Genomic DNA, 14,875 nt, shown 5'->3' on the forward strand with positions numbered 1-14,875 from the left:
CCAGTTGTGGGAAAACTGTTCTGATCCTTTAGTCCTTGAGTAAAAGTACTAATATCACACTGTAAAAATATTCTGTTACACATCCCCCATTGAAAATGTAAGTATACTCATGAAAATGTACTTGAGGTATTAAAGGTAAATGTACTCCTATAACTGTAATACTATCATATATTCTATCTTTAGATTATTATTAATCATGTATTAATGTAAAAGCTGGATTTTACTGTTGGAGTTAGTTGAGATGGAGCAAATTTTCAACTATTTTTGTATTAGACTGCAGCTAATGATTATTTTTATTATGAATTAATCAGCTTATTATTTTCTCCATTAATCCACTGACTGCTTGGTCTGGAAAAACTCAGGAAATAGTGAGAAAAAAGTGACACCTTCACAGCGTTTCTTTTGTCCAACCAACAGTCCAAACCTCCACTAAAAATATATTACAATTATTAAAATGATTGAAAGGAAAAGCTGCAAAAAAAAAATGATTTCAACGATTATCAAAATAGTTATAATTAATTTTCTGTCAATCAGCTAATCTGGATTCCTGTGTCTGTTTAGATTTAGTTGTTGCCGCTGGTTCTGTTTTGGTAAAACTATGATCCATCTTGGGACTGATTAGCATAAAGGGTGAATGATCATCACAGGAAGTGATCAGTTTTCAGGGCTGCTGAAAGGTGAGCTCAGCCAATTACACACATCAAGGTTTAGGGCCCTGCAATATATGGACATTTAGAAAGACACAAGTATATTGTGATATTTGCTATTTTATTATCCTGTGTAGGCTTTTGTGAGGGCACCCAGAAATTTTCAGCAATATTTCTCTTTCCAAGGTGTCCCTGTGTGTCTCTGACAGGGTGGAGTGACATCCCTGCAAGCTGGAATAACTTTTATATGATTGAAGAGCCTTTTTTTAAGAGAATGATTGATTTATTAGCTTGTTACATGAATACATTGTATATCCATTGTCATTGGCTACAATGACTGAAATTCCCTTCAGCTTTCAAATGCAGCTTATTAAACTTTTTAAAATAAGTCTGTCCCTGTTTAACTACCCTGTAAGAATTAACTCGACTCGTGAAAAAAAAGATGTCCCCCAGAGGATCTTGGTGATGGCTTGTGTGCTTTGACCTTTTAGAGGCCAAAGGCATGGTCACACTCTGGGAGAGGAGGAAGGCAGGGGGGTCATCAGCAGGGCGCGGAGAGGTCACGCCTCAGGTCACACGGCCTCTAAAAGATGCCCAGTGTGTGGCATGTCTTTGTGTGGCTAGGTGAGATTTGGTTACCCTGGAGGTGCAACCAGTTCAACCTTTGAATAGAGCTCCCAAGTAATGGAGGGATTGACCCCATTATGACTCAGTGTGTATGAGACAGTTAAGAAAACGGGCTTGAGACACCATTTGTATAAGGATGATGAGTTCACTGCTGATTTACATTTAAATTTAGGGGAGATATATAGAAATATTAAGTATTTATGTTGAAATGGTTAGCAATACAATTTAAGGTATTCATCTAGCCAAAATACCAGACATTTGCATTTTGTTACATAATTGTACATTTAAAGCTGCTCTTATCAAAATTTCTATGTCAACAATTGATCAAATGACTTTGTGTGATGTGAGATGGGTCACGAGCAGACTCAAACCCACAGAGAATTATCACCCAACTTTGCAGCTAACCGTTGCTCTGGGGACCTTTTTAGTATCTGTCAGCTCGTTGTTTTGTTTTCTGGCCCATAACTGTTATGTTCTGCTTCAGTTCAATGCTTGTATCAACCTCATTTCAGCAGCAGGCAGCTGTTTTCAATGAAAACCACCTGATAGACCCACTGTAGACTGTAGGCAAGGTTAGAGACTAGCTTTTCAGTTTAATGGAGAAAACTTGCTGCTGTAAAGCCACATATGTGTTTTTAAAGCGATGGTGGAGAACAAAAGTAGAAGTAAAAAGAGAGAATATCAGACTTGCATTGACAGAAACACGCCCCCAACTTAATGCTAACTTTTCTCCATAGCTGCAGTATGGCAACTATTTGTTCACCATAACAATTTGTCCATGTGTCAGACTTGTGTTTATAGCTTTTGTAAGAAATACAGTAAGTTATTACTGTTACATCGGGCTCTGGGGCCATTAGATTGCTGCTTTGATATTTTGGAGTTTTGAACTGTGCAGACGTCGCAAACATTTTTCACTGTTTTCTGAAATAATGTAGATTAAATGAGCTCCAAAAGCGAAACTCACAATAGACAAGAATATCAATAAGGAGCAGAGACTGAGATATTCTGACTGTTAATCTCTATTGGGCACCCTCCACAAACACTGTATGCTACATTTCCCATAATGCAACTTATCGTTCATTAAAATTAAACACTTTTTTCAAGCAAGCAAACATCATACAGTGGTTTTCTACAGGTTGAACTGTGCACCTCATGATTAACTTAATTTGCAAAATCAGTGGAATGGTCCTTTAAGTAATTAATCTGGAATAATACTTTTTTTTATTTCAATGATTAGCTATTTTTCTGATGCCCATTCCATATCAATGAACTGCCCACCTGTCTCTGGATTAATCAACAATGTTTGAGTGATACTGAGATTAAACTGAGGCCAGAAATCAGCTGCGATAAGATGCTCCTGCTCCCCAGTGAGGCTCATGAAGACTTTTGTCTATTTCTGCTCATCAGGAATTCATAGGTAGAATAATCCCTCCCCTCATAATTGTTTCATGACTGTTTCCCCGCTGCCCCGGTCACTCTGCGTGCACTCCAGTGTTTAGCATTCAGCTGCTACTAAAGATGTTAGTAGATCCAAATGAATATAGCGATGTGCGGGGCCACAAAGAGCACTAATCTGAACTGACCCTGGTGGATTGTTCGGGAAAGCTGAGGAAGCTACGGGACAGATTAGGCTCCAGAAAGACAGAGATGGTGCGAGCAGAGATTAGTCATGTACTAAGCAAGGGATCGTTTCCCCCCAGAGGACCACACACTGACAGTGTAGCCATGTCACCATTGTCTCTAAGCCACCGCCACTGTGGACTCATTGGCTATTGTCTACGAAATCCTCCAGTATTTCCCCAAAAACCTGGACCCAAACCCTTTGATTGGCACTTGTCAGGGCTGATAGAGAGGGTGACGTGTTGGGAAAGGCTTCGATAAAGGAGCCCTGAAAAGAAAATCCCCTCCCCATGAATAATAAATTAGCAAGGATTTTCCTTTTTAGTCCACCCCGCTCCTATTCTGCCATTCTTTCCAGAGATAGAGGAGTGAAGGCTCTGGGTGGCATCAGTGAATAGCCTCGGCATGCTGATTGTCTCGCTGATGCTCATCCCTTTCTCAAACACGCAAAGAAAGAGATACAAGTCCAACCTTCTTGCCTCTGCCTGGTGCGCTGGATGGTGAAGGGGAGTCAATGTGTGTTGGACAGAGTCGGACGAAGGGTGGGCGGTGTGTGTGTGTGTGTGTTTATTGTCTTCAGCGGCCTTTTCGAAATCAGCGAGGGGATTTGACTCTGCCGCTCGCTGCCAAATCCAGCTATCTGCTGTGTTCAGATGCTGTGGTTGGTATGGTAACCTGCTCTGTGTGTTTTAGATGTGCTCTTGTTTCCAGCTTGAACTGACCAGTAATCACTGCTGTGCATTCATGGATTAGGCCATGTTGGAGGTTAGGATAGGAGGGTTTCAAAAGGAGGAAACCAAATCCTGAATAATTTTAATTGCTGTTTCACTCTGCTTTAAAGATTGTACATTACGCAAAGTGTCTGGACTTACAGATTTTAACCACTGCTGAAGCCATTTAACCAGTTAGTTGATAGTCAGAAATTTGATCAGAAACAAATTTGATACTTGATTAATCATTAGGGTCATTTTACCAAGGAAAAACAAATGCCAAATTGTTGATGTAATGAGCTTCTTAAATGTGGGGACTTAGTTGCTTTACTCTGTCTACTATGGCTGTAAAATGAATATCTTTTGATCTGGCAGAGCAAGCTGTATGAAGACGTCACCTTAGTACGGTGGCCCTGAGAGCTCAATACACAACAACCAAATAAAGTCCATGCAAATTAAGAAAACATCTTCACCAATTCAAGACCAATGCTGCAAGTTGCACAGAAAAAATGAAGTTACAAAATGAAGTTTCCAGGGGATACTAAAAACTGATTAACACGCCATGATTGTGGCTGAAGGAGTTCATAACTCCATGACTTAGTGTGATACTGCTATATTGGTGATATCTTGAATAAAATCACTTCTGGCTCAGCCTAAATGGAGCCCTCAGAACAATGGATGACGTCACAGTGGCTACGTCCACTTCTTGTGTGGCTGAACTCCCCTTGGTCTGTGATGAACAGCATTTTATACCATATTCAGATATTTTACAGGTTAAACAAATCATCTTAAAATTAAACACAAGGTCAATATGTAATGAAATAAATGTAGATTTGTTGTTTCTATGTTTGATGCATTTAAAGGAAAAGTTTATGATTTTTGAAAACCGTTCACATCACATTCATCATGGCGTCACTGTAGACATCGTGGACATTTGCTTTATGTTGCATATGAAAAAAAACACCAAAAATGATGAATTTTTCACTCCATGGATGAATACATTTTACATCCCATCGCCTGTTCTGGTGACATTGAGCCCTCAGTGTGTGATTGTGTGCAGTGTGGTGGAAGACGGCCTGTCAAATGAGACACGACTCCATCAATCTGGGCTGCTGACCTGTGCGCGCTCACCAACGGGATAAATGAATCCACGCCACCATGTTTGGAAGGCGTGATGAATCCGCTGTCCGCCGGCTACTCGACTGGTCAGACTCCCTCGTCCTAATGAATGGAGCCGTCTCCAAATGTATAACATTTGAATTATCGCTCATGCGCTAACACAAATAACACTCGTGCCTGAAAAAAGTAGCGTGGAGAAAAGAGTCCGAAACTCTAATGGAAAGTGTTGCACAAGACAATCGGAGCCCTCCTGAAGCTCAAGTCTGCATTGATGGCGCTCTTTGTCTCCACTCTGCTACAGCAAGAAGTGTATTCTGTGGACTTTCTGTTCAGAGATAATGGGACTCTTAATTGGCTGGTCAGTGACAAAATAGATGGCTGTTTAAGTTTCAGGGAGGGCGTCCGCTCCTTAGTGAGGCTCTGAAAGGACTGAAGGGAGATGTGACTGTGGCATTTAAGAGAACATTGTTATGAGAATTAGTGTTTATTAAAGGGACAGAAATGGGTTTTAGTGCTTTTTACTAAGTGGCTACTTACACGTAGACGACCATGAATACAGAAGTGTTTTTTCCAGTGCAGGACTGTGGTGATTTGTGTTTATATTTAAAAAGTTACCCCCTGCACTAAGTGATAAATACATCTCAGACGGAGCAAAAGACTACTACGTGCAAGACTTAATTAGAATTTTTCAGAATTTAATGTTGTACCTCTCTGCTCCAGGTTCCAGCACAGATGAAAGGGGGCCCACAGAGGAGGAGTCCAATTATCCAGGATGGAGGAAAGTCGGTTCCTCAGCAGGAGGAAGGAGGCCCGAGAGTCTTGACCATGGAACTGAAGAGAAGGACAGAAGGATGGAGGAGAGGAAAACAAAGGTGCTGAGCATGCTTTCCAAGCTGCAGGACAACACGCCTCGTCGGCCAAATAGCAACAAAGGCTGCTCCAACTTTGAAGAATGTGAGTTTATTGTCTGATGAGAATTAGATTATTTTATGCCTTAAAACTCAGGCTTAGACCTAACCTAGACCCTATTTTGCTGCTTTTTTCTCCCCATTATATACCTTTTCTACAATCTTATCAAGTGCCACATTGTAGGCAAATGCTTCCACAGCTCTCAAACACAGTCTGAACAGCTCAGAGGTCTCACATTGAGCTCACTCTGTAATGACACGTTCATTTTTACCTTTAGATGTGTCCATGACCTCATAACTTTCAATAGTTAGTCATATTCCTCATGCACTCTTAGACAAAGGAAGGAGAAATGTTTTATGAATAGTTGTTATTTATTGGAGAATAAAGGTTTAAAACACTGACCTCAGGGCAAAAAACAATATTAACAGACTGATTACTCCCACTAAGTAAATATTCCATCACACAGTGAAATCATCAACATCAACATTTATTTTGGAGTGTAGATAGGCTGTAGTGACGGGCCAACCAACCAAGGGGAAAAATGGAAACTCTTTCTGAAAAAATGAGAAAGGTACAAGCAATTTCAATCTACATACTTTTGTTGATGTGCTGACAGGGACGTGGTCCATGCAAAACTTAAAGAAAATTTCATATGATTCATCAATTGTAGTTAAACAAAAACAGACTTACAAACAAGAAACTACAAAACAAACTTGTCCATATGGAAAACTCAATAGTAATCAAGCAAGCCAATATAAGGACATGTGTTTAACTAGTAAAGAGTCAGTTCATGTCATGAAAACAAAATTTTCACGATTTCAGTAAAATTACTTAAACTTTTACATTTTTAGTTTTGACATGTACTATGTGTCTTTTTTTTTAAAACCTCAGGTCATGCACCCATGGGTGCCTCACAAGCTGTACAGGCCAAATTTAGATTATATTGAACATGTAAAGTAATTTAGTAAGTTATTCACCCAGTGCTGCAGGACTGACCTCATTTTATAAGTCAAGTCAAAAGTGGGCATCACCCTGGTTCCTTGGACAAAAAGCCAGTGGGATTTTTCCATTGGATTTTTAATTATTAAAGAAAAGCATAAATGAGCATAGATTTTGAAGCATAAATGCAATGGCCAAGTGAAGAAGTGCTGTTAGGCTATAAACAAAGTAGGCCACAGACGCATGACTTCACCATCACCACTAAGCTACGCTACAATTTGGAAAAAAAATGTGATTCTGAAATACTTTACATTGATAAATCTACAAGTTTGAAAGTTTGCATCAGAATAGTTTGTAAGACTTTGAGTACTAGTGCTTGAAAAGCCTGATGAGTAAATCAGTGTCTGCAGTCTCATTTAACCACTTGTTGGCAACAGCCTTTTTTAAGACACCTGAAAGCTTCAAAATTCATGAGTGGGCTATTTACTGATTTATTCTGTGTTGTGTTAACCACACACCGATTTGCTTCTAGACGAGGGAACCAGAAGTCCAACAATGGTAACTCATGGGTTTTAGGACTCATTCCTGCAGCTCTCTATAATACAAAGATATAAGAAAACAGGGTCCTGGGTATAAAGAGTTACACTTAACTGTTTAAATTCAAAGGTTTTCCGTAATGTTTGAAGGCTAAATCTGCCTCTGCTTGCTGACACTCTTCTTTCCTGTTCACACAATAGATCATCCGGGAAAAACAGGAACACCTGACACATTTACCAACACTCCTCTCAACTCGAAAAAACGCCCCCTCAGATACAGCACTTGATTTTTAGAATTGCCTTTTTTGCAAACAGGAGTTTAGCCAGGAGTTCTCCAGTTTCCCTCAAGTGCCTAATTTCTGGCATCCAAGCCTTTGTGAGAGTGCTGGGGCCGGCAGTTCCGACAATAAGCATCCACACCTAAGGTCAAGGCTGAGGGGCCAGCCCTCTGCAGAGGTCAGTCAGGTCAGAGTTCTCCTGTGAGTGCTGGCACCCATGAATGGGACTGATTGGACAGGTTTGTTCAGACGGTAATCAAGCAGGATGAAGAACCCTGCAGCTGGCCTTGCTATTCTGCAGCAAGGTTATTACTGATGGTTTTTGTTCTGTTACAGGAGTATGTACTTTGGTTTGTACTTTAATTCATGTAAAAACCAAGGTTGAGTTTCACATACAAGACACACCATTTTGGTTTGTCCTTGCTTCCTTAAAGTGTGCTTATCAAGCTGCAGCTTTGGTAGAGTTGGAGGATTAAATCTGAGATAAGGATAGTTGTCATTCTTTTCCACTTTTACCAATTTTCACCAAAACATAGACAAAAGAAATGAGAAATGAAATCAGTTTACGTGGATTTTACCCCCACATCAGCCTCAGTTGTAATTGCGTTGAATACTATTTAGCAAATTTTAGCATGCTAACACACTAAACCAGCACAGTGAACATGGTAAACATCAGCATGTTAGCATTGTTTTTGTGAGCACACCAGCAGGATGGCGTCAACATTTAGCTCGAAACGTGTAATTGGAGTCAGATTTGCGCTGGGCAACATATTGTTAGTTATCATTGATTGTCTGTACTTATATCATTAATAATTTCATTTTACTTAAGTATTATAAATCATTACATGTGTGAAAGTAGCAGTTCTAGTTCTATTTCCCATCAGCTCATCAGCTATGACAAAGTTTGTCTTTTATACGTACTCAGATACCGTATATTAATATCCTATGAACCAGACTGTTTTTGTATATCACACAGCCTTCTCTTATATTCATCAGTAACAAATATTGCTATTAAGGTTAATGATTAATTAGGTTAGGTTAAAATTAGGTTTTAAGGACATATAATGAAGTCCATGACAATAAAAGTGTAATGGCCTGTCAGGGTGTCTATACTGTACGTGTCTCTGGTATTCTTTAGAGAAAGACACTCACTAATTGTGATCGCTGTGTTCATGTTAATCGGTGTGGTTTGTTTACAAAGTGTGTCCTGGTACAATCTGTCACTTGTCATGCCTGAATATTCGCCAGGGTCCTTTTGTTTTGTCGTGTGTCCGTTCTTATACACACACATGTGTAGTTTGTGTGCGCACACAAGTGTTTGTATCTGTTTGCTTGTGTGTGTGTGTGCATCTGTGTGTGTGTTGACTACCTCTTGTCTAGATACTTGTAACTGTGGCTCCTCATTAGGCTCTGAAAGGGCCTAACTGGTCATAATTGTCTCTTTTTGGTCCAGCGCTGACCACTTGCCAAAGGATTCCCTAAATAGAAAATGAAACCCTCCCCCACATGCACAACCACCTATAACTTCCTGTCCTCTGCAACCATTCATCCATTCAACTCTGTAACCCTTCAGATTGTCATCAGTCAGCAGTTTCTGCCACATGACTCTTTGGGAAGTTAAAAGCTCTAAAAATCCACTATTCACTACCTGCTCACCACCAAATAGAAGACAGCCACAGTTAGCAACTAGCTTGTGAACATAGTGAAGCATTTAGCAGCTATAGAGCCAGGAATTTCCTTCAGGAGCTGGTGGTGACCAAAAACAGAGCCAAAAGAGATTGTCACCCATTCATATGTGGACTTCCATTTTGAAGCCGTCGTTGGAGCCAGAAGTGACACGAGTTTCTCGCCTGGTGTTGTGGTCACAGATTGTTTCTGCTGCCACCAAGAGGCAAAAAAATCAGTTATTGCAGGTTTGACAAACAAATGGAGACCATGCTGTAATAATCATTAGAAGTATTAACTTTGGTTGCTTGGTTGCTTTTACATTTGAAACAATAATACCTTATTGAAAAATAGATTGAGGCTGAATTGCAGAGAAGAAACAAGTATTTATTGAATGTACTGAAATAAGGCAGTTTTTATACATGCTTTTTCTGGACTTGAAAGGCCGGTTTTGCCTCATGGCCACATCATTTGTGACTGTGGTGGAGAACCCAGGCTGAACAGACCGTAAGTGCATGAAGAATAGGGTGACAATGATGTCAAGTAGCTGTGGTCTCCTTTGTGTTGCCACAGAGCAGCAGCTAGCGCCTGTTAACCAGCGCCTGAGTGTGGTGTGAGGGACTCTGTGGGCCTCTGATGAATGTCAATATTGATATGGAACACCTGGCAGCCTTGAAACCAGCCTCACTTTGACCCCACCCACCACTACCACCACCCCCCACCACCAGTCCATATTACTGTCTTCTACCTGTGGGTGGAGATCAGGTCTAACTGTTATTTTCAAACAGAGAAGGAGCAAAAAACAGAAATATACATCCGACCGCATCAACAAGAAAGACCAGTCGTTTAAAAGAGAGATGAAGGGACCCAATAGTGTGAGGTGTTTGTGAATACGTGTGTGTGTGTGTGTGTGCAGGAGGATGTCCCTAGTGTGTTTTCGGGGACAGTGCCTTTATGTAACCCCTGTTTGCTCAGCCTTTGGTCTGGAATACCTCTATGTATTTACCATCAGTCCAGAATGACTGGGCAAACAAACAGCTTGCCTATTGATGAGCAGCAGCGTGGAATATGCCCGCTGTATTCACAAGAGAGAAAAGGGGAAGGGGTAGAGGGAGAGAGAGCAAAGTAAATCTGTCAAAGAGTCTATTATACGGTGTCCAAACAGAGAGCGGCCCGCACAATGGCCTTATTAATGGCACAATGTCAAGGAGCGGCGGGGCAATAATAGCAGATGATTTTGCTTTGTGAGGTTATCTCTGAAGATCTGGTATTGCAATACAGCAGATGATTTGAACTTTAGGGTCATATCAGTGCAGATCTGCAGCAGGAACTGATTGGGCGTAGGCGTGTGTGTGTGTGTGTGTGTGTGACATGCTTCGAGTACATGTGCAGAAAGCATAAGTTGTGGTGTTTGGTGAGGCCGATGGCGTGCAGCCAGAGACAGGAGTGTGGCCGCTACGTGTGTCTTTGTTTGTTTTCCTACCAGAGCTCTAGCCCCCTTCAACGCGCACACACACACACACACACACGCACACAAACACAAACACACACTCCTCAGTCTTTTCGGAGAAAGTGAGGGGGAGGAGTTGTGTTTTCATGGAGCGACAACAGGGACTGCAGGAGAATGCTGCCAAATACTGTCACCCTCTTTCACATTGTTGCGCCCACTCAAGAGAAACCAGCCCACGTTGCCAAACTCTGCTCTGAAAAGACCATTTTTTTAAAACATCAGTGAGGCACTCTGAATATTGATGTACCAGTCCTCAGTATCATCAAAGGTGTGGTTCCTCTATTGCAAATAGGGTGTTTTTATCGTCTTCTAAAACTCCAAAAAGTGCCTTTACCATTACAAAAATGACTTTTCTCATCTATCACTAGTTTAGGCCACAGAAACTTTGTCACGGTTAAAAGACACCAATGCTTATATTTAGAAGTAGTAAGTGCAGTCTCACACACACACACACATTGCATTTTGTGGCAATATTCTTTTAATGTACCTGCATTAGCTGCATTACCCCTCATAGAATTATGCTTAATGGGTAGAAAATAAATTGTTAGACGACAGGTGTGCTTATTAACAGTATCATGTTTTCATGCTTTATTGTTTCACCACATTAAATGAAAGTAGAATTTTTTTTACCAACAGAAAAAGACATTTTACTATGATTCAAAAACAGATATCTGGAAAGTGATCTAAACTGATTACAAGTCTACTCTGATCAAAGCTGAAAACGTGAAACGTGAAAAACCTGATTTTCTCTCAGAAACGGAGGGGAAGCATAGAGGCGCTACATGGTGCATAGTTTTTACACACATACACTCAAATGTAAGAAAGTACATATAACGCACTAAGTCAGTGGTCAACAATTTGCAAGATAAATCTCATAAAACACACATTTTCAAGAGTTTACTTCAATCTTTGCTTTATTCTTGTGAATAATTGGATAGTTCTACCTCAGACCTATAAAACTTACTGAAATGCAATTTGAGAAGCAAACATTGCTCTTTGGTTAAGCTGCAGCTCGTAAACACATGCAGCCTGTATTGAGGTGTCACAAGGAGACGATCAAGCCAAAAGGCGAGTGTCCTCACCAGGAAGACAACAGCACTGGTCATTTGTTTCAAGTCGACTGATGTTTATGCTTTTCAGACCTCTGGGAGTCGTGAGCATCATTTTCTATGAATCTATTTAACTCGTGGTCATAATTCCAAGTTGGAAATACAGGCAGCTGCAGTGAAAAAATACTGAATCGGCAAGAAAGTTAAGGAAAAATTAATTCAAAAATCCAATATTAGCACAAGTTCAGTCAGTTCAGCTAATTTAAAAGGATTTGTACTTTTCTGTTTGATTGTAACACTTCAAACTTCACTAACTTAGTCTGTTTAAATGGTGAGATTATACGGCTTAGCCACCTCGGACTAATGGAGGTTTTCCAGTTCTTGTGCCTCTGCAGCATTAAATAAGAGACAATGATTCACATCCCATCTCCCACCAACACTCAAGAGCTGTTTTGTTTAAACCATCAGGGTGAACGTTTGGGACGTTATACGTGGGTTTTAATTGCATACATTAATGCAAATTGTATATGCTTATTATTCCTTGATATTCCCTGACTCAGTATTCACTTTAAAATGTGTGAGCATCATTCCCTTAAGGAAATATGCAGATTGCTGTTAGTAACAGTTTACTTATCCTTTAATCTCCTAATCCTTTAATCTGTATAGGCTCAGTTATATCGGTATGACATACATTTATGCTGTTCTGCAACATCAAACTCGTGTAAAAGGAAAATAACTTCACTGCTAGATAAATTGAACACAAGTAGGTCATCGCCACTACATCACTCAAGCAGATGAGCATACCTGTAAAGGATACAACAACTCAAACCACATTTCATCAACTCTCCACATGCACATGTGGGTCGTCCTGCAGCTTTTATCAGTCTGAAACCCTGCTCAGTCACTTCTACTGCACCTCCTGCTGGTCTGCTGCAGTCCAGTGTTACCCTTGCTACACTTTTATCAGGTTTCAATCTTTACCTTTGATTTGGAGCCTGTTCAAACCACCCAACAATACCTCATTCTATACTATTGTGAAATGATACGCTTGGCCTCTCATCTTTCTTATCTTACATGCACCACACTTCATGTTTTATGGCTTTTTGTCATCGCACTGAGGCAGTAGATTTACAGGATCATCAGATGTTTAAGAACTTAAACCCCAAAACATCCCATAAACCCATTTCTCATAGACTTGCTACAGTTAAAGATCAGTTTAGGCTCTATTTATCTCTCTGTGTGTGAATGCTATTTGCTCTAAATTCACGCTCTTAATCACCTATTTTATGGCTGTATATGTGGGGCATGTTGCACTGTGACATTCTCCTGCTATTAAAAAGGGGGTCACCTCCTCTCCACCGCTGAATGTGACCTTTGTTAAAGGAATTACGGGACACTTTATACAGTGTGATGATGAGCAGAAACAAAAGTCTGGGATTAAGCGGGAAAGAGAGCAACAAACAAGTGAACTCGTTAGAAACACAATAGGCCCCTGTGTGTGTCTTTGTGTGTGTGTGTGTGTGACATGCTGCGAGTACATGTGCAGAAAGTGTGTGTGTGTGTTATAAAATACATCCACTGTTTGACAAGTCAGTTATTGAAGTGCTTGTACCACCAAGTGTGTTTTATTCCAAAGGGTACGACTTCAAATGGTTTCAGTGCTTATTTTAGTACAACAGGCCTTCCCGAGTTTCAATTCTAATACCAAGACAATACTTTCCTGATACCTTGAGGGTTATTAACATGTTTGTGTTGAAAACTCTTCAGTTTGAAAGAGGCTACAGTTCTCAAATGTGAGAAGTGAAAAACACAAAACAGGCAAATTCAAATATGATTTTTAAAATGTTCCTTACTTTCCTTTTTTGCGTAAGGAAACCTACACTATGACGGTACTGCAGCTACTGTGCATAATTTTCCATTTTTCAAAACTAGGTAAAACCATTTTGATGTATTTATGGGAACGGCATCGGGAGTCTTGTTGTTAGCTTCCATGGTGTGTTACTGACTGGAGCTCCTTAGTGTCCTGTGAATGTTGGTACATGATGTTTTTTCCCTCTTTTCACCAAACACATTGATGGTTATGCACCATCATCTGTCTCTTTATAACATTTAACTTTTTGGAGGACTTATCATGCTATTGCTTAGTATGCTGCTAAGTGTGTATTCCACGTGGAAGGTGGAAGCTAATGAGTGAGCTAGAGATAAGCGCTGTGCCCAGTGTCTTTCTTCAGAGCACACCGGCTTTTTTGTGCAAAATTAGTTTGAAAATCTCTGAACTTTTCAGAAACCGGCGCCTTTAAAGGTAACCAATCATATATTAGATGAGGGGACTCAACACCCCGGTAGCTTATTCTCACCATGTCGGTATATCCAGAGCTTTCGTTATATGTCAGATAGAAACTATCGGAGACATAAAATCACATCTGTGGGAGCACTGAGCAGATCCAGCAGACACTGAACTGGCCAGGCGATGGTATTCACTGTGTTGTTGTCTCACATGGTTTGTGTCATGCACTTTCATTGCTCCACCGCTGTCAGACTGAGCGGTGACATTAAGCTCATCTGTACAAAGTATGAGGCCAGGCATCTGCTCATAGTGAAAAAACAATGTCAAGCAAATAGATACGAACAGATAATTAAAACAAAGGGGTGATGCTACTCTCTCACCAAAACCTCTCAGATATTAAATGTTAAACTTTGATATTAAACTCAAATCTAAAAAAAAGTAAACAACCTCTGACGTCAGCGTCCAACACCTGACAGTTTTTGATGCTCAGTGCTCATTTCAAGCTGTACCAGAAAAACGCGTGGAGGTCACAGGAGGAAATATAAATCTTATACAGATGAGTACCAATAGTTGTCAGACGAGCAGTCAGCAGTGTTTTTCATCTGTCAGCTGCAGACATTGAAAATGACGTCCAAGTGTGTGTTAAATGAGTTGTGACCCGCGGCTGTTTGCAGCCTGCGGCCCGGTGCACGAGCAGTGACTCTGCAAGAGAAAAGGAACAAAACAGAAAAACAAACGCCAGTGAAAGAGTGAACCTCCCTGCTCATCATCATCATCATGGCTCCATTCTTCCTCTCTCAATTGCAACTGAATCGCCTCGGTCTCATTACAGATTACGGCCTCAGCAGAGTGACTCTCCCCTTTCTCTCGCCTTTCTCCACACAGTCCCTCTCTTGATTAACATTTTCTGCTAGGCTTCACACCAAAGGCACAACCTGTGCGCTTTAAAGGCAGGGTGAAAAAAAAGCCATCAAGCGCT

The 14,875-nt window shown here is 40.6% G+C and overlaps 1 protein-coding gene across 1 annotated transcript in view; it reads left to right on the forward strand.

The window, feature by feature from the left end:
- The window catches only part of LOC139221896 (uncharacterized), a 36,645-nt gene that overhangs the window by 12,958 nt on the left and 8,812 nt on the right, over positions 1-14,875 (forward strand). Inside the window, exon 6 of the mRNA XM_070853844.1 lies at positions 5,444-5,677. Coding sequence (XP_070709945.1) covers positions 5,444-5,677 — 234 coding nt within the window. The remainder of the gene's footprint in view (positions 1-5,443; positions 5,678-14,875) is intronic.

The sequence above is a fragment of the Pempheris klunzingeri genome, chromosome 22, assembly GCF_042242105.1.
Source record: "Pempheris klunzingeri isolate RE-2024b chromosome 22, fPemKlu1.hap1, whole genome shotgun sequence".
Classification (NCBI taxonomy): Eukaryota; Metazoa; Chordata; class Actinopteri; order Acropomatiformes; family Pempheridae; genus Pempheris; species Pempheris klunzingeri.